At 44.5% G+C, this 20,528-nt stretch overlaps 1 protein-coding gene across 1 annotated transcript in view; it reads right to left on the reverse strand.

Moving 5' to 3' along the window:
* ATG10 (autophagy related 10) overlaps positions 1-20,182 on the reverse strand; it is a 192,561-nt gene extending 172,379 nt beyond the window's left edge. Inside the window, exons 1-2 of the mRNA XM_007656389.2 lie at positions 20,142-20,182; positions 12,257-12,379 (exon numbers count right to left, since the gene is read on the reverse strand). Coding sequence (XP_007654579.1) covers positions 12,257-12,367 — 111 coding nt within the window. The 5' untranslated portion in view covers positions 12,368-12,379; positions 20,142-20,182. The remainder of the gene's footprint in view (positions 1-12,256; positions 12,380-20,141) is intronic.
* Positions 20,183-20,528: the final 346 nt, after the last annotated feature.

Consider the following 20,528-nt stretch of genomic DNA (forward strand, 5'->3'; position numbering starts at 1 on the left):
CACAAGGTCACAGAGTATTGTACTTTCCAAGTGCTTAGTACAGTGCTCTGCACATAGTAAGTGCTCAATAACTACGATTGAGTGAATGAATGAAAGTAGGCAGTGGTGGAGCTGGAATTAGAACCTAGATCTCCTGACTCCTAGGCCTGTGCTCTTTCCATTAGGTCAGGATACTTCCCTGACAAGAACCACATTCCCTGCTGCTGACCTAAAAATGTCGGTGACGCTTCCGGGATCCTATTCTCATTTTCTACTTTTCTTCCTGGATGTCCCCACTTAGCTCCACATGCCCCCAAGAGCTCCACAGCCACCTTACGTCTGCAAGGAGTCAGGTTCTCAAATGCAGCGTGTCCCCGGGGACAGAGCACGGCCCTTGGAGCCAGAAGGTCACGGGTTCTAATCCCGGTTCAGACATAACTTGCCTGGTATGTGACCTTGGGCAAATCGCTTCACTTTTCTGTGCCTCAGTGACCTCATCTGTAAAATGGGGATGAGGACTGTGAGCCCCAATTTTGGGACCGGGACCGCGTCCAACCTGATAACCTTGTATCTACTTCGGTGCTTAGAACAGTGCTTGGCACAGGGTAGGTGCTTAAGAAATACCGTATTATCATCAGCTCTGCACCCAGCTCGGGCTGCAGCTGACTCTCGCCCACTGGGCCTCCCTCACTGCTGTAGAGAAAGCAGGGGGTGGACAGCGATCGAGTCACATGGGATATGGTGCCTCCTTAAAACTAGGACTCCTGGATCTGCCCCGGAAGCCTGCACCGGCTTCACCCGGAGCAGCCGACAACCGAACGCCAGAAGGCCACCTATACGGCCTTTAAAATCCTGGGGAGGCCGGGATGGTGTATAACTAAGGACTGTTCACTTGGAGCAGTGAGGTATCTGAGACACCTATCTCCAAGATCCAGTCTTGTAATTGTCTTGACAGAACAATAACAAAAAAATTGTTATTATGGTATCTGTTCAGCACTTACTATGTGCCAGGCACTGTAGTAAACACCGGGGTGGATACAAGTAAACTGGGTTGGGCACAGTGGGCCGGGGACTCAACGGTCTTAATCCCCATTTTACAGGTGAGATAACCGACGCACATAGAAGTTAAATGACTTGCCCAAGATAACACAGAAGACAAATGGTGGAGCCAGAATTAGAACCCAGATTCTTCTCTCAGGCCCTTGCTCCATCCGCTAGACCACTCTGTCTCCCCATCCTCCACTGACATTGTAGTTTTGATTTGTTGACACTGTTTCAATCCATCCTATTTTTGCCTTTCCCCTACAAGTAAATTGTGAGCACCATGTAAAACAGGGAGCTTCTGCTTCGTCTGTGGCCAAATCAGCACTTAGCAAGCAATTAATCATATCAGTTGAGCACTTAGGGTGTGCAGAGCACTCTACTAAGTCCTCAGAAGGTTGGGTAGACACCCTCCCTGCTCACAAGGAGCTTAGTCTAGAGGGGGAGACAGGCACTGACATAAATTAACAGCTGTTCAGTACATACTTGCTGCTTAATAAATACCATACCTAACTGAATGAGGAAGAAAGCTGAGCTTCACGCAGACTGGGGAAAGATCTCCAAATCCGCTCAAAGAGCCGGGGGTCCGCTGGCCCGACGGCTTCCTTCGTGCTCCTCCCTTCTCCAGGTGCTCTGCGGCAGAGATGGCGTAGTCTCCCCCCTCCCCCCAAGCATCAATCCTAGCCCCTGCCTGTGTCGCGACCCACTGCCCCACTTTCTGCATATGCACTAAATTATTTTAACCCAGCACATAACTTGCGCTGTATTTCTATGGTGTGGCTTTTAATGGCACACTGGAAAGAAGATATTGCTGAAAGCAGTGGAAAGGCATGCTGAGCTCACATAGTTATCGGAATGAACAGCTTACTCGTGCCACTTTGGCCTGAAGAAAGTAACCATAATGAACATGCATTTTATATACATATATATAGAGAGAGAGAGAGAGAGAAAGATATCTATGTACACATATATTATAAATATAGAGAAGCAGCATGGCCTAGTGGAAATAATAATAATGATGATAATGTTGGTATTTGTTAAGCGCTTACTATTTGCAGAGCACTGTTCTAAGCGCTGGGGTAGATACAGGGTCATCAGGTTGTCCCGCATGAGGCTCACAGTCTTCATCCCCATTTTGCAAATGAGGTAACTGAGGCACAGAGAAGTTAAGTGACTTGCCCACAGTCCCAGACCTGACAAGTGGCAGAGCTGGGATGCAAACAGGCCTGGGAGTCAGAGGACCTGGGTTCTAATCCTATCTCAACTACTTGTCTACTGTGTGACCTTGGGCAAGTCACAACTTCTCTGTACCTCAGTTACCTCATTTGTAAAATGGGGATTAAGACTGTGAGCTCTATGGGATTCGGGACTGAATCCAAACCGATTATATTGTGTCTCTCCAGGGCTTAGTACACTGCTTGGCATACAGTAAGCACTTAACGAATACCATAATTTGGATGTGTGTGTGTATACTAATATAATATAATCGGAGAAGCAGCATGGCTCAGTGGAAAAAGCCCGGGCTTGGAAGTCAGAGGTCAGGGGTTCGAATCCCGGATCCGCCACTTGTCAGCTGTGTGACTGTGGGCAAGTCATTTAACTTCTCTGAGCCTCAGTTCCCTCATCTGTAAAATGGGGATTAAAACTGAGAGCCCCACGTGGGACAATCTGATCACCCTGCATCTACCCCAGCGCTTAGAACAGTGCTCTGCACATAGTAAAAAATACCAACATATTTGTTCATATATATATGAATCAGTCTCATATGTAGAAGCAACAAAAAGAGTCAATCCAATGCAGAGCATTATCATGACGGGAAGAGAAAATAAAAGTTATAGTTTTAGTTATAGTTTTGCTATTATCTATTGGAATATTACGTATAATTCTGATCCCTGCATCAAAAGAAGGAAAAAAGTAAGAGGGAAATGGTAAAAGGAAGGGAAACCAAAATGATTAGTGAGATGGAGAGGCTTCCATATGAGGATGAGCTGAAAAGAACAGAACTCTTCATCTTGGAGAAATAAAGGCTGAAAAGGGTACCAGTGAAGTCTACAAAATCATAAAGGATGTGAAAAGGAAAAAAAAACCGGAATTGCTCCTACAAATCTCACGACAACAGAGTGAGCGGGCACCCACTGAAACTTACAGGTGGTCGCTTCAAAACCAATAAAAGGAAACACGCCTTCAAACATAGTCCGGTAAGCATATGGAATTTATTATCACAGGAAGTGTATGGATCAAAAATCCCAGTAGGTTTAAGAGGGGTTGGGATAAATTCACAGATAAATGGCTGCAAGTGATTTACTACAGGCAGTATTGTAGGAGGGAATGAGAAAGGTTTAGTGAGGCCTACAAATGGCCACCACAAGTTTGGGAATGATGGTATGGTACAATCCTTCCTCTCCTGCCTCCACGGAATGATTTGGAAAGGAAATGGCTCTCACCTAATAGGATTGAATAGGATCTCCTACCTGAAATTTATTTTAATGCCTGTCTCTCCAACTAGATTGTAAGCCCCTCAAGGGCACAGATCATTCCTCTCCACTCTATTGTACTTTCCCAAGTGCTTCGTATAGTGATCTGAACACAGTATGTTCCTAATAAATATCACTAATTGATTGATTGATTGATTGATTGAGGATGGATGTCAAGGAGGGACCACTGCACTACTCCTCTCAAGTGGAAAGAGCAGGGCCTGTGAGTCAGAAGGACCTGAGTTCAAATCCTAACTCCACCACTTGTCTGCTGTGTGACCTCGGGTGAGTCACTTAACTTCTCTGTACTTCATTTACCTCATCTGTAAAAAGGGGATTAAGACCGTGAGCCCCATGTGGAACATGGACTGTGTCCAACCTGATTAATTTGTATTCATCCCAGTGCTCAGTACAGTACCTGGCACATAGTAAGCACTTAAATACCATAAAAAAGTATCGTCTTGCCACTCTAAGAGACAAAATACCATGCTAGACAGACAGGTCAAATATTGCATGACCAGATTACCCTGAATTCATGTCTCTGTGAGCCCATTACTGGGCAGGGATTGTCTCTATCTGTTGCCGAATTGTACATTCCAAGCGCTTAGTACAGTGCTCTGCACATATTAAGCACTCAATAAATACTATTGAATGAATGAATGGTACCTACATAGAGATCAACTTCAGATGACTAACCTACCACATCGGCTTTTATTTCATTTTGTATTCTGATTTGGTTCAAATTCATTGCCAGATTTCCTTATATGTGAAGTTAAGAAATGGTATCTAAGGAAAAAGGCCTGAGTTTCTCAACCCCTTATACTTAGAGGTTGAAGTAAAACTAAAAGAGGTTAAAAAGCGACATCAACCCCGAGATAATATTCAGTGATCTACTTCTGACAACTTATTGAAAAAATTACCCACATCCAGCTGGGTCATCTAAAGCTGAAGCTTCCAGTAGGGGAGAAGATCCTTAGGTAGAAGGATGGGTACTGAACAGGATAGAGAAATTCATTCATTCAATAGTATTTATTGAGCACTTACTATGTGCAGAGCACTGTACTAAGCGCTTAGAATGTACAAATCGGTAACAGATAGAGACAGTCCCTGCCCTTTGACGGGCTCACAGTCTAATCGGGGGAGACAAGAACAATAGCAATAAATAGAATCAAAGGGAAGAACATCTCATTAAAACAATAGCAAATAAATAGAATCAAGATAAATAGAATCAAGAAATAGATGTCACTGGATAAGCAACTTTAGGAATTAACAGATGCTACTCAGACCACTGCATCAGAGGACGAAGGATGTATTTAAAATCCAGAAATCATACATTTCTGATTAGCGCAAATTGCCTGGAAACATCTAGCAATCCTACTTCTTTTCTTTTTCATAAGCCCCTGGTCAACAGTTGGGAGGTTTTTATGCATACTCTGTAAACTCTCTTTGCATCTCCTGTGTGATAAACAATCAATCATATTTATTGAGCACTTACTGAGTGCAGACCACTATACTACGTGCGGGGGAAAGTACAATATTGCTGAGTTAGTAGGCACGTTCCCTGCCCACAATGAGATTTTACTCGCAGTAGATCCCCAATAAATATCTGTTGGACATAACAGTGATTCTGTATTCTGTATACCAAGCTAGTTCTTAGTATCACTCTAGAAAGGATTAAATAATAATTTTAAACAAAAACCATATCCTTAATCGTGGTAGGTAGACAACATCACACTATCAATAAAAACACACAGAGCATGAAATATTTCCAGATGGCCTTTGATACACTAATTTATTTCAAGAAAACTTTTCTCTCCCAGATGTGCCTCATATAAATGAAGCCACTGAATAGTGACCTAGTTTTTAATCGTGACTTGGAATCTCAGAGTCGCCAAGATGGCTCGTTAAAAAATGGTAAATTTTTTTTCTTTTAGTTGTGAGAACAAAAATCTGGTTCATTCCACTATTTCCAACGAAGGCTTTCCCTTTCACAGAGAGTTCAAACTTTTACCCAAGTATTGAATTCCCGATAGAAAGTCACAGCATCATTCTGTACTGAATAAACCCCTCATAAACATACCCTTTGACTGAAATCTAAGGTTACCTTAAAGAAAGGGTGCTTTGTAATTCTGAGCCTAATATTTTGCCTGCCCCCACAAGGAAATGTGTCTTTAAAAAAAAAACTGTAACTATTCATCCCTAAATCCACTGTCAATGGTCTAAAAAGTCATGATGTTCAGAAGTATCTAATTCATAAATGACACAATCTGTTCTTCCTGAAATAACTAGTAAAAATTCACATATACTAAAGGGATGAATCATTTCACTACATTCAATAAATTATGAATGAGAAGCCAAATGTAACCAACTAGGATTAAATGTTTAGTAGTACAGCATGTTTTCGACTGTTGCTCCGGGTTAAATTTCCTCTTCCCCACCAAGATTAACCAAACACATTCCTTTTCTTTAGCTTCGTTAAAGGAAGAATAGATAGAGGCTTATTTGGTTTTGTTCTCTTGAAGTCTGGAGCTCCATATTGTGTTACAGATTCATAAGAATTACACAACTGTAGGAAGAGATGCCTATTCAGCTTCTCCCCAAAGGATTTTACTGACTGGGAGATTAATGCTTTATACAATAAGTCAAGCAGAAACAAATACAAATACAATAAAAATCAAGTTTTCTAAGTTCAAAGTTTATTAATTAGTCTTTTAGGCTACCATCTTTTTTCACAAAGCCCAATTTGCAGTTTCTGTTACTTTGGTGATCTTTACATTTGACACCCACACTACTCTTGCTCTCTCTCTCTCTCTCTCCCCCAAAATATTACCATCACCCTCACCTACACATACTAAGAAAAATTTAAGTGGGAAAATTCCCTTTTGCTCAATAAAATTCACTACAGTCTAGTGAATAGATAATAACATAACAGCAGAGTGAAATTTAAAATTTTTCATTTATTGGTTCCATCTTTGACTATCAAACTGGATTATCTGAAAATTTTTCTGATCGAAAATATGCACTCCCAAATGAGAGGTGACAGAGATGAAAATTAGGGTCACAATAGATGATGCCATTTATCAGAATAAAACTAGTCTGTCCAGAATTAAGTGAAAACCTTATTTTTGACAATCCACTTAATAGATCCGGCACTAAGAAAATAAAATAAATACAATTCCTTCATACTCTCCCCTGACTCTTTCCCTAAGCCTTTAAATACACCCAAGTTTTTCTTATACTCAACCTCACTGCACCAATCCATTCCTGTATAAACAACTTGAAAGGGTTGGATATGCCCACTCCCTCTACTTCTCTCTATCAACTCCTTCTTGACTCCTTGCAATCCAGGTTTTGTCCTCTTCATTCTACCAAGACTGTGCCCTTCAGGATTTGCAGTGACTTCTTTATGACAAAATCTAATGAACTCTGCTCTGTCTTAAGCCTCTTCAACCTTTCAGTTACCTTTGGTGCTGTGGGCAATTTCCTTCTCTTAGACTTCCTCTGGCATTGGTTTCACCAAAACTATACTTTTTTTTTTCTTAATAGCTCTCATTCAGGGCTTACTATGTGCCAGGTCCTGTACAGACAAGATCATCAGGTCGAGCACAGACTGTCTCACACGGGGCTCACGATCTAAATCGGAGTGAGGATTTATTTCCCACTTTACAATCAATCAACCAATCTTATTTATTGAACACTTACCTTGTGCAGAGCACTGTATTCAGTGCTTGAGAGAATTCAATATAACAGAGTCGGTGGACGTGTCCCCTGCCCACAACAAGCTTACAGACTAGAGGGAACTGAGACCCAGAGAAGTGAAGTGACTTTTCCAAGGTCACACATCACATAAGCGGCAGAGCCAGGATCGGAAGCCAGATCCTCTGATTCCGAGGCCGGAGCTCTTTCCGCTAACCTGACCCTAATCTCCTAGCCCTTCCCTAAGCCCTGGAACCAAATGTTCCTCACCAATAATAATTATTATTATGGTATTTAAGCACCTATGTTCCAAGCACTGTTCTAAGCGCTGGGGGAGATATAAGGTAATCAGGTTGTCCCACATGAGGCTCACAGTCTTAATCCCCATTTTACAGATGAGGTAACTGAGGCACAGAGAAGTTAAGTGGCTTACCCAAGGTCACAGAGCAGTCAGGTGGTGGAGCTGGGATTAGACCCACGTCCTCTGACTCACAAGTCCAGGCTCTTTCCACTAAGCCACGCTGCTTCTTACGTGCTTCTCACATGTGCTTCTATATGTCCCATCCCTCCCCTCTCTGCTAGGACAAAGAGTCAAAGGAGGGGAGGAAGACAAGCGATGGAGTGAATCGGGGATCAAGGGTCTGGGTATCTCCCCCATCACTTTCACCTCACCTTTCTTTCTACTTTGTCCATCATTCAACTTCTTCTCCTGGCTCTTCTTCCTCTCCGCACTCTTTAACTGAGTATGTCCCAACAGGGTCAACTCAAAGGAGGAGGCACTACCTAGTTTTTCTCTCTATCCATCCACAGTGAGTTATGGGTACAAACTGCCACAAGCGATTTCAGTTACACATAAAAAATAGCCGCTTGAAGGGAAGCCCTTCCACAGGTGTAACTAAACGCCTTCAGCGCCTCTTACCCCTGCATCTAAAAGGGGGCCTTTAAGAGGATCAATTAGAGAAAAATGCAGAGAAAAATAGGGAGAGGTATGATCAAAGAGGTAAAGGAAAGGGTTAATGGAGTGATTTATTATTTTTCCATTCCAAAGCATTCGATTTTAGGGGGCTTAGCTTGTTTCAGGGCAGGGAGGTATTTGAAATTTAGAAGGGTGAAGAAAGGGTAATAGAAGCAACTCTCATCCCATTCCTTCATTTTTAGTAATCAATCATATTTATTGAACACTCACTGTGTGCAGACCACGGTACTAGGGACTTGGGCGAGTACAAGAGAACAGAATAGGTAGACATGTTCCCTGCCCACAAGAAGCTTACAATCTAGAGGCAAAAATAACAGTTGTGATAATAATATGGATTTAGGGCTTACTGTGTGCAGGGCACTGTACTAAACACTGTGAGAGTCCTTTAAGTATTCAATCATAATTTTCCTATTCAATAATATTTACTAAGCGCTTACTGTGTGCAGAGCACTGTACTAAGCCCTTGAGAAAGTACGCAGCGTGGCTCAGTGGAAAGAGCCCTGGGCTTGGGAGACAGAGGTCATGAGTTCTAATCCCAACTCCGCCGCTTGTCAGCTGTGTGACTTTGGGCAAGTCACTGAGGCGTGGAGAAGTTGTTACCTCATCTGTAAAATGGGGTTTAAGACTGTGAGCCCCACGTGGGACAACTTGATCACTTGTATCCTCTCCAGCGCTTAGAACAGTGCTTTGCACATAGTAAGCACTTACCAAATGCCATTATTATTATTATTATTATTATTAAACAGTGATAATCCCTGTCCACAATGAGCTCACAGTCTAGGGGTGGGGAGGCAGACATCAATTTAAACAAATAAAATTACAGCTATATCCATAAGTGTTGTGGGGTGAGGGGGCAGGGAGAGCAGAGGGAGCAAGTCAGGGTGACGCAGAAGGGAGTGGGAGGTGAGGAAAAGTGGGGCTTAGCCCGGGAAGGTCTCTTGGAGGAGATGTGCCTTCAATGAGGCTTTGAAGAAGGGGGAGAATGTGTCAGATCTGAGGAGCTTCAGGCCAGAGGCAGGACACGGGCCAGGGGTCGGAGGTGAGATAGGAGCGCAATGAGAAGGTTAGCACCAGAGGAGCGAAGTATGCAGGCTGGGTTGTAGAAGGAGAGAAGTGAGGTGAGGTAGGAGGGGGCAGGGTGATGGACTGCTTTAAAACCAATGGGGAGGAATTTTTGTTTGATACAGAGGTGGATAAGCACCCACTGGAGATTTTTGAAAGGGGGGGAGGGGGAGGAGGCTGACATGTCCTGAACGTTTTTGTAGAAAGATGATCCGAGCAGCGGCGTGAAGTATGGACTGGAGTGGGGAGAGACAGGAGGATGGGAGGTCAGCAAGGAGGCTGATGCGATAATCTAGGCGGGATAGGATGAGTGACTGTATTAACGTGGTACCAGTTTGGATGGAAAGGAAAGGGTGGATTTTAAACAGGATTTGGTGATGCTGAATATGTGGGTCGAATGAAAGAGAGGACTCAAGAATAATGCAAAGGTTACAAGCTTGTGAGATGGGAAGGATGGTGGTGTCGTCTACAGTGACGTGAAAGTGAGGGAGAGGTCAGGGTTTGGGATTGGACGATAAGGAGCTCTGTTTTAGACACGTTAAGTTTGAGGTGACGGGAGGACATCCAAGTAGAGATGTCTTGAAGGTGGGAGATGCGAGCTGGAGAGAAGGAGAGAGATCAGGGGAGGAGATGTAGATTTGGGTATCATCTGTACAAAGACGAAGCCAAGGGAGCAAATGAGTTCTCCAAGGGAATGAGTGTAGACAGAGAACAGAAGAGGACCCAGGACTGAACCTCGAGGGACCCCCACAGTTAGGGGGTGGGTTATTTACCTCTGCAGCTAAGCCTGTTCCATCTGGAGACATCTGCTCTTTTTTCTCTCTATTCATCAGCTTGTATATTGGCACTATGATTTATTTTATTCTTGTAGAGTTTACTGATTATGCTCTACTCATAAAATATTTTAATTATCTTTCACCATTATGTCATCCTACTGCTAAATGTGATCACCTCCATTTTCTGGCTCAAGAATCTAAACAAAGAGGTAGCAAATTCCCCACGTTATCGACACGAAGTCCGCAACAGAGATGGGACTAGAAATACAATTACTGACTTTTGTTTACAACCCAGGAATATTCTGTCTTTCAGGAAACTAAAAAAAAAAAAAAGCTGTGCAAATTATCACAACTCAACAGGCTCAGGAATTGAAGGAAATTAAACTAGGGATTAAAGAGAGGAGACAGTAGACAATGTAAGAATTAAAATAAAACTCCAGACTTATGATGCTCAATGACATCAGGTGTGCAACTGCAATAACAATCACAGACTCAGGCAGGTGGGCATTGCGAATTTTGCAGACTGGCAAAAGTGTTTTAAAGATAAGAAATTTTCAATATCTTTCTGCGAGGCCCCATTAAGGTGACTGTCTACAAGGAGTTTGCCCAAGATTTCAAAATAGGATGGGCACAAGTCACTGTGTGCAAGAGGTCTCTAAGAAAAATAAGCTGATATAAAAAAGGCATTGCTTAAAATGAATTCTGATACTCTCCTAGGAAACATCTATACAGAATATTTTCTACAGTTTCCTGACATCAGCTGGAAATCATTTTGGCTTCACTCCCTCTCAGCGATTCCATATGGGCAAACTGCCTAAGGGAAAATATGTGTTAAAGCCACAATTTTGCATCCAGACAGACTGGGATGCCCTGTTTCTGGAAATTGTTAGTTGTTTTGTAGAGGGAAGGATGCCGCTCGAAGCATCAGGTACTTTTTTCAGGGATTGTGCCTGATCAGAGAGGGAACCAAACTGGAAATCCATAGTAAAACGACTGCCAGGAGGCAAATACCACAGCAGACTTCACTTTGCTCAAATCCCCAGGCCCACAGTCCAAGAAGGGCAATCCGACTTTCCCTCTTTCACCCGGTCCCTCCTCACTCCAGGGGACTGAGCTTCAGACACCCCGCAACGGAGTAAGAGAGACGAACCCGGAGATGGCTCCCCGGAACCAGGTCCAGCCGCTCTGCTCATTCCCTAAGCAGTGGAAGCATCTTTTGGGTGGCATAAATGCAGGAACCAATTGCCCGGGCTGGGGAAGCATCCAAATGCAGCTCAAGTGAATCAACAACCTGGGGCTGTTGGCTGCCCTCTCAGCTGGGATTCTGCAATAATCATCAATCGTATTTATTGAGCGCTTCCTAGGTGCAGAACTGGGTACCAAGCACTTGGGAGAATACCGTATAATAGAGTTGGTGCACAGGATCCCTCCCTGCTACCCGCTGAAGGCAGTCTTGTAGCCAGCGCACAAATGGAGAGCAGCCTCCAGCTCAATGAAATTGAAGTTATTCACGCTATTTCAATAATTTGCTAGGAGAAATAAGTGTAGGTATGGAATTGGTGAGATGTTTGTGTTTGGTGGCGTGTTCCAAGAAAGCCCAGAGATGGGTCCACTCCCCGGGAGGTCAGAGGAAATGGCCAACTCCTGGATTCACGTCTCCCCTAGAACATGTCCAGGTTAGTTGGGCCCATTGACCAACCCCGGTACAGATGTGACCTCCCGGGTGCCCTATGGCCCGGAGCTGACCCAGCCCGGCCCATCCAGATTGAATCACACACCTTTCTCTACTTATCTTGGCCCTTACCAGACTTGCCTCAGAGGACAGAATTGGGACATTTGCCTGGGCATTGACCCATGTCGTAGTAGCGATAGCATTTACTGAACCCCACTGGGTGCAGGGTACTCTATTAGGGCCCCAGACAAAACAAACATGGCATCCAACACTTACTTGAATGCTAGCAAACCATATCCAGGGCCCAGGCTTTCCTTACTCCTTGTATGAGGTTAACATGCTTATCAGGAGTATTTTAAACGTCTTTCATTAGGGGATGATATCGATTATAAGTGCATACATACAAAACGATCCAACTAAATATAATTTATCATCACTTTAGTTATTTCTTTTTTAATTAAGTTAAAAATGGAGGTGAACTTCCCAGAAAGAATAAATGATAGCAAGATTGTCTTTTAACATTCACTGTTCTATGGACAACCTAGCCTTAAGTCTTACCTAAACCGATTTCTGTTCATACCTTTAAGTGCTTCCACTCCCATCCGTCACCTATCTTCTGGGAGTGTTTAATAAAATCTGCACAACACTGCTTGAACTTCTTTTCTCCCAAGAACTCTCCTTCTGCTTCCATGATAATGGAGATCTGGAAAGAAAAAAAGGAAATTTTAATATTCAAAGCAGAATCGACAATGAACAGAATTCTGACCACTCGGACGAGAGCTTGGCAAAAAAATCTTTTGGATAATCACAGTTATCTCTTAAATACATAACATCCTGTGATGATAATGATGGAGTTTCCTGAAACTTTGGACCCCAAATCTGCTCCGGGAATTGCTTAGGGTTCTTGTGGCTTCTGCAGTGCCGTTCAAGTACGTGATATTCACCCCATCCCGGCATCACTCATGTACATATCCTTATGCTCCACTATTTTCCCTCTCTCTTCCTTCTGCATCACCTATGCACTTGGATCTGTGACCTTTGAACGTTTGATTTTCCCCCAACCTCCAGTCCCACATTAATTAATAATAATAATGATAATGTTGGTATTTGTTAAGCACTCACTATGTGCAGAGCACTGTTCTAAGTGTTGGGGTAGATACAGGGTAATCAGGCTGTCCCACATGAGGTTCACAGTTAATCCCCATTTTACAGATGAGGTAACTGGGGCACAGAAAAGTTAAGTGAGTTGCCCACAGTCACACAGCTGTCAAGTGGTCGATCCAGGATTCGAACCCATGACCTCTGACTCCCAAGCCCGGGCTCTTTCCATTGAGCCACGCTGCTTCTCTAAATTATATACTATAATTATTGATTTGTGTTAATTTCTGTCTCCCCTCTAGACTGTAAGCTTGTTATGCTAATTCTCTAGTACTCTTAGTACAGTGCAGCGCTTAGTACATCGCCCTGCACATAGTAAAGGCTCAATAAATTCAATGGATTAATTGATGATCCGATTTACTTTAATGTCCACCTCCCCCTCTTGGCTATGAGCTCCTTTTGGCCGAGTCAGTCGTATTTATTGAGTGCTTACTGTGTGCAGAGCACTGTACTAAGCCCTTGGAAGAGGTTCAATCTAACAGACGCATTCCCTTGGATAGAGTCTGCCAACTCTATTGTAGACAGCGAACTCACTGTGGGCAGGGAATGTCACTTTTCACTGTTTTATTGTACTTTCCCAAGCGCTTAGTACAGTGCTCTGCACACTGTAAGCGCTTAATATGACAATGAATTGCATCCACAATATTTACTGAGCACTGTGTGCAGAGCACTGTGCTAAGCACTTGGGAAGGTTCAACAGAATTGGGAGCCACCATCCCTGCCCAAAAGGAGTTTACAGTAGGCAGGGGGAGACAGACATAAAAATAAATTAGAGATAAGGGAAATATTAGAGTATGGGGATATTTATAGAAGTGCTAAAAATGTTGGAGTGAATAGCAAACTGGGTACCCAGTCAAGTGCGCAGAGAAGCAGCATGGCTTAGTGGAAAGAGCGGGGGCTTGGAAGTCAGAGGGCTGGGGTTCTAATCCCGGCTCCACCCTGTATGCTTTGTGCCCTTGGGCAAGTCACTTCACTTCTCTGTGCCTCAGTTACCTCATCTGTACACCAGGGAAGGAAACTGTGAGCCCCATGTGGGATGACGTCATTACCTTGTATCTACCCCAGCGCTTAGAAGAGTGCGTGGCCCATAGTAAGCGCTTAACATCATTATTATTATAACTCAGAGGGGAGGACAGATAGGGGAAATGAGAGCTCAGTCAGAGAAGGCTCTTGGAGAAGTGTATTTTAGGGAGCTTTGAAGTGGGGAGACCATCAGCTAGGAAGGGGGAAGGAGTGCCAGTCCCCACCGAGGAAGGGGATCAAGGAGTTGGTGTGGGATAGGCAAGATCGAGTAGTAGGTTGGCATTAGAGGACCAGAGCGTGCGGGTTGGGATGCAGCAGATCAGCTCATGATAAGGCTCAGGGGAGAGCTGATTCAATCCATTAATCGATTATTATTATTTGAGCACTTACTACGTGCAGGGCTCTGTACTAAGCACTTGGAAGAGTACAATACAAAAGAATTAGCTGACACATCCCCTGTCCATAAGCTTACAGAGGGGGAGACAGACGTTAATATAAGTAATTTATAATATAAGATTTAAAGATCGGTAGACGAGTGTCGTGAGGTTGGGGAGAATACTCTTGGGGAGGTCACAGATTGAGGTGCCACAGACGTATTGAGGTGATTGAGTGTCTCAAAGCCAATGGTTAGGAGTTTCTGTTTGTACGCTCCCAAGCTCTTAGAAAAGTACTCTGCACACATATCATTGATTGATTGATTGATTGTCCCCATCAAGTCACGTTCCCACTGGAATACAGAGTGCAACAAGCGAGGAGGTGAACGGGGCTGCATTACGACGAGGCGTGAAGACGATCTTTGTCCACGTTAGCCAGCTGGACGCAGAACGCCAGGTCTCCTGATTCCCAGAGCGGTAGTCTTCCCAGTGAGCCAACGGCCCTCGAGACCCTATTTTTGGAGTTTCAATTATTCCACTGTTAGGAAAATAAAATCGGTACAAAAAACAGAAAAAAAATAAGAGTTCAGAGAAAAACCTAGTAAAATGTTGCCTTGACTGTTTTCTTTCCTGGGACACCTAATGGAATGCGAACAGAATACAAAGAGCTTTCCTTTAATGTAATAATGTGAAAAATGAATACCACCTGCTATTAATTTTCCTCTGGGAATTTCTCTGCCCATATATTTGCTTTTAACAGATGCATGCACACTTCAAAATTCATGAACCAAATATGAAACAGGGATCAAATATGGAAGATCTGGCCAATGAATATTAAAGTATGACCACTTAAGGCGGAAAATGATAAATGTAGGTAACATTATTACTTGGAGTTTGTCATTTCATTGCAACAACAGTAATCTTAGCCATACTAGTAAGGTGGTAGCTCCGAATGGACCGATCAAATTCATTTTTAGTTGAATATCTTTTCTGTTGTTTAAGAGACGAGCTACGTTTGAAAATGCTTTTTGCAGAATCCAGGTTTTTTAAGATTAAAAAACAAACCGGAATTTAAGAATCTGGGTCTTGATTGCCAAATCAGTCAAGTCAATTAAATGACATTTTCATCTCTACTCAAATCTTACCTTATTAAAATAGATGGGTTTAAGAATTGTTGTTTCTCTGTGTAGGGTTTGAGTACATGAATATTCAAATGTATTACACATCAAAACAAAATACAATAATTTGAATATGCAATCAATCAGTAGTATTGATTGAGTTCTTACTGTGTGCAAAATACAGTACTAAGCAGTTTTCAGAAGTCTCAAAACCTTTTGAGCCTTCCTTTACTTTTTATTATTCATAGTCCAAATTAGAACCTTGGAACTCTCTTTTACAAGATGACGTTGTGGATTACCCAAGAATAATAGTAATAATAACAGAGTAACCATACTAATAATGCATTTTATTATTGCAACCCGAGGTTCAGAAATAATGATGCAAACCCATCACTCTGCTGATCTTCACGTACGAATAAAGAGGTAAATGGCGAGTACGACTATTCTTCCTTGGCAGATGGAAACCCTCTGGCTCAGGAAATGCCTGATTTTACCTACCACCACACATCAAGGACGAGACCGAGCTGAGACCAGAACTAGGGAATCCAGACATTTTTCTTTGTTCCAAATCTCTAATTTCTAGATACTTAACCTAAGGAGTAAATGGGTACGCCATTAAAAACAAAACAAAATCACCTCTGCTGACTCAGCAAAGACCCAGATTAAATGTCTGCAAAAGCAGTGCCTTCCTGAGTGCAAATGCCCCCCCACTTGTGGAAAATAGCATAACAGGGAGAGGGAGTATAGGGAGGAAAGGTACCCAGTTTTTCCTGAGGCTGAATCTCTTCGGGAAAAGAACCCCAGGGCAAACTAACCTAATGTATGCATATAATTAAGTCGCTCTTTTAATTAGTAGCTCTATAGGATCTTTTTTTCAATATCAGCAAAGGACTTTTTCTATTACTTTTGGCCTTTTCTATTTCTGTTTATGAAACTAAAAAAACAAACACACAAAAATCAATGTGTATCTAGACTGAGGAAAGGACAAAAACAGATTAGATTTTAAATAAAAGTCTCAACTTTCACAGGATGTCAAGTCATTTATAGAAATGTGATTAACAATGTATATTTTGCTTCTTTATTCGCTTACAAACCAATGAATGTATTTGATCACCATATGGATGCGAACCACTTCCTAGAAAATGTTAGTATATAAACTTTTCTTACTGCTTCTTGGTGTGTGTGGCTTTTTTTCCAGAAAAACATTACTAGAAGGAAAAGCTCCATTCAAATGATATAGGAATTAGCACAATTTCGGTCCTCAAAGTGGCTCTATTGGGAATCAACTGATTTTACCAGTTGGAAAATATTTAACTTTTCCCTGAGCACCAACTAAAAGGCAGAGTTTAAAAATAAATTATCTAGCCAGAGATTATGCACTTAATCCAAAATAGTCTCGCTACCCCAACATTAACACCTGACATGTCATTAACGATGAGAGAGCAACCAAAGCGTTTTAGGTTTCATTTATTCTTCACCCACTTTGCCATTATCTCTTGCCAACGAACTTCCTGTTTTCTAAAGAACTTTTGGCCATGACCACAAATTGAGCTCTTTCCCTCCCACTAACAGACATTTCCTTGATCCCAGGAATGAAGGTACAATCTGCTGTAGGAGGAAGGGCCAGGATGAGGGTAAAATCACCAAAGCAGTCATCATGGATATACCCCGTCTGCTACTCATGTGGACCAATGGGCCCAGCTCCTGTCTGCATAGATTTTTCTCTTGGAGAGGGGGAAAAAGTGGCCAGACCAACGGGCCCAGCTCCTATCCGAATAGATTATTCTCTTGGAGAGGGGAAAAGAAGTGGCTCGCAAGGCCAGAGATGGACCTAGAGAACTGCCAATTTCAAGAGGGCAGAAAATTACTACCAAGAGAAGCATCATGGCCTAGTGGATAGAAGATGGGCCTGAAAGTCGGAAGGACTTGCGTTCTAAGCTCTTGGGCAAATAACTTTTCTGTATCTCAGTTACCTCATCTGCAACATGGGGATTAAGACTGTGAACCCCATTGGAGACATGGACTGTGTCCAACCTGATTAACTTGATTCTTCCCCAGCGCTTAGTACGGTGCTTGGCACATAAGAAGCGCTTAAAACATACCATAAAAAAAACATATCTGAGAGGATTAATATGGCAGCCAATTCACTTGCCAAAAATAATTTACTGGTTCCTATAAACTGCTGTGCATGATTCAAGAACTTCAATCAATCAGTGATTTTTATTGAGCACACAGTGTGGGTAAAGGGCACATGGGAGAATACAGTATGAGTCGGTAGACGTGATTCCTGCCCTCAACGAGTTGGCTTCTTATCAATCTGCTACTAGGAGAATCCAACTGAGGGAATTTTGGAAATGGGTGGGAACAATGGAAAAGGTTAGAGGGAAGGAGAAGGCAAGAGGTGAAGGAGGAAGAGAGGGAGGGCAGCCTCTATTCCCTCAAAATCCCCCTCTCTCCCACCAACACACACACAAAAGCTCCTTGGGGCAGGGAACATGTCTACCAACTATTATATTGGACTCTCTAAGTAGTTGGTGCTCTGCACACAGCAAGAATTCAATAATCAATCATTGGTATTTGCATATGGTATATGCGCAGAGCGTGTTCTAAGTGCTTTGGGAGAGTACAATAAAACCGAATTAGCAGACACATTCCCTGATTATACACAAGGAACTCCCTCTTACTTAGACTGTAACCCCCATTTGAGAGAGGGACTGTACCCAGCCTGATTAACTTGTATTTGCCCAGTGCTTGGAATGGCACCTGATATATAGTAAGCACTTAATACCATTAAAAAAATGCAATAAACTGAGTGATTGATGCAAACTCTTGAGGTGCCTCCCCTCCCAACCTAACACTGTTCTTGCCTCCACAGTTTCTCTCCCCATCCTCCACCCCACCAACCACCCATCATCTAACAGGGTCCTTTGCCTGAAGCTTATAGTGACCACAGTTTTTTACGGATTTCTCTTATAATAAAAATGCCTGGTGGGTTTAAAATACATGCCCACCTTAATTGTTCACATAAATCATAAAAAATAAGCAATGCACCGAATTAAGGTAGGAACGATTGACGGCAGGATGACGGAACTCATCCACCAACAGACATCTGACTGAACGGATCACGGAGGCGAGAGGTCAACAGCAACAGTTGTGTGCACGCACAGAGCATCAGATACGGGATGAGTACTACAAGGCATTTTTTCCTTAAGGGACGGTTTGCCAAGAATGTAATCCACGTGTTGCAGAAATGCTCGCTTTTTTTATCTCGATGTTTTGGATTATTCTAAACTTCTCCTGGGAAAATGCCCCGTGAATGTCCCAGACATTTTGAGTACTTGCATACTGATATTAATCCCAGGGTTCCCCAGCTAAGTAGGTCAAGGGAAGGCAGAGAAGCAAGAAATCCTGATTCCACTACCCTGAACGGTTTGAACTCCATTCCTTTTCTCCCTGGCAATTGTGGTAAAAATGATCCTTTGACCCTCAATGCTGCCCACTCCCCTTTCCCCACCCCAATCTTCTCGCTCCAAACTTCCCCTCCCTCGACCCCCTCCAACCCTCAATCTTTCCCTTTTCCTGTCCCCTTCCTTTAACACTCTCCCCTCTCCTTAGTTTTCTCTTCCCCCCACCCCACTCCCTCCCTCTCTCTCTCCAAGAGCAGGGATCCAGCTCCCTCTCGCACAAGCCAGGGGGGAGGGAGGGAGGAAGAGGGGGAGAATAATGAGAGGAGGGAAGAGGGAGGAGAAGGGAAGGGGGGAGAAAGAAGGGGGAGGGGAGAGGGAGGAAGAAGGAGGGAAGAGGGAGGAGGGGGGAAAGGGAAGGGGGTGGGAGAGAGAAAAGAGGAGGGGAGAGGAAGAAAAGAGGGGAGAGAAGGGGAGAGGGAGAAAAGAGGGGAGAGAAGGGGAGAGGGAGAAAAGAGGGGAGAGAAGGGGAGAGGGAGAAAAGAGGGGGGAAGGGAAGAAGGCAGAGGGAAAAAGAGGGCAGAGGGAGAAAAGGGGGCAGAGGGAGAAACAAGGGGGGGAGAGGGGAAGGAAGGGGGGAGAGGAGGAAGGAAGGGGGAGAGGGAGAAGGAAGGGGAGAGAGGGAGAAGGAGGGGGGGGAAGAAGGGGAAGGAAGGGGGAAAGGGGGACAGGGAGAAAGGAGGGGAGAAGGGAAGAGGGTGGAAGAAGAGGGGAGAAGGAGAAAAGAGGGGGGAGGGAGAAGGAAGAGGGGAGAGGGAGAAAAGAGGGGAGGGGGAGAAGAGGAGAGGGGAGAGGGAGAAGGAAGAGAGGGAGAAGGAAAAGGGGAGAAGGGGAGAGGGAGAAAAGAGGAGAGAAGGGGGAGGGAGAAGGAAGAGGGGAGAGGGAGAAAAGAGGGGAGAAGAGAAGAGGAGAGGGAGAAGAGGGGAGAGGGAAAAAAGGAGAGAGGAACAGAGAGGGAGAAGGGAGGAGGGCAGGAGGAGGGGAGAGGGAGGAGGAGGGGAGAGGGGAGAGGGGAGAGGGAGGAGGAGGGGAGAGGGGAGAGGGAGGAGGAGGGGAGAGGGGAGAGGGAGGAGGAGGGGAGAGGGGAGGGAGGGAGGGGCCCCTTTGTGGGCGAGCTGGGAGCGGTTATTGCAGCCGAGCTGCGCGGCGAGAAGACCGGTGGAAGCGGGGGCGGCGGGGAGCCGGAGCCCCAGCCCCAGCCCCAGCCCCGCGGCCGCCCCTCCCCGGGGGGCCGGGGGGCCGGGGGGCCGGGGGGCCGGGGGGGGGCCGGGGGGCCGGGAGCGCGCCGGGCCGGGAGCGCGCCAGCCCCTCCCCGCCCCCACACCTACCTCCCGCCGCCGGCCGCCGAGCACCCTGGGAGCCGCCGCGTCCGCGCATGCGCCCCGGCCGCCGCCCGGCCCGCACCCCTTCGGCCCGGCACTCACTCATTCACTCATTCCTTCCTTCCTTCCTTCCACCCTATTGACTGAGCGCTTACGGGGGTGCGGAGCACTGCCCTGAGCGCTCGGAATGCACAGTTGGGCGACACATATTCCATCATTCCTGCAGTCGTCTTTATTGAGCGCTTCCTATGTGCAGAGCGCTGGACTGAGCGCTTGGAATGGACCAACCGATAACAGATAGAGACCGTCCTTGCCCCCTGACGGGTTTACAGTCTAATCGGGGGAGACAGGCGGACAAAAACACCCGTTGCTTAACAGCACGCACAGTTAGCA

Source organism: Ornithorhynchus anatinus, chromosome 1 (genome assembly GCF_004115215.2).
Source record: "Ornithorhynchus anatinus isolate Pmale09 chromosome 1, mOrnAna1.pri.v4, whole genome shotgun sequence".
In the NCBI taxonomy this organism is placed as follows: domain Eukaryota; kingdom Metazoa; phylum Chordata; class Mammalia; order Monotremata; family Ornithorhynchidae; genus Ornithorhynchus; species Ornithorhynchus anatinus.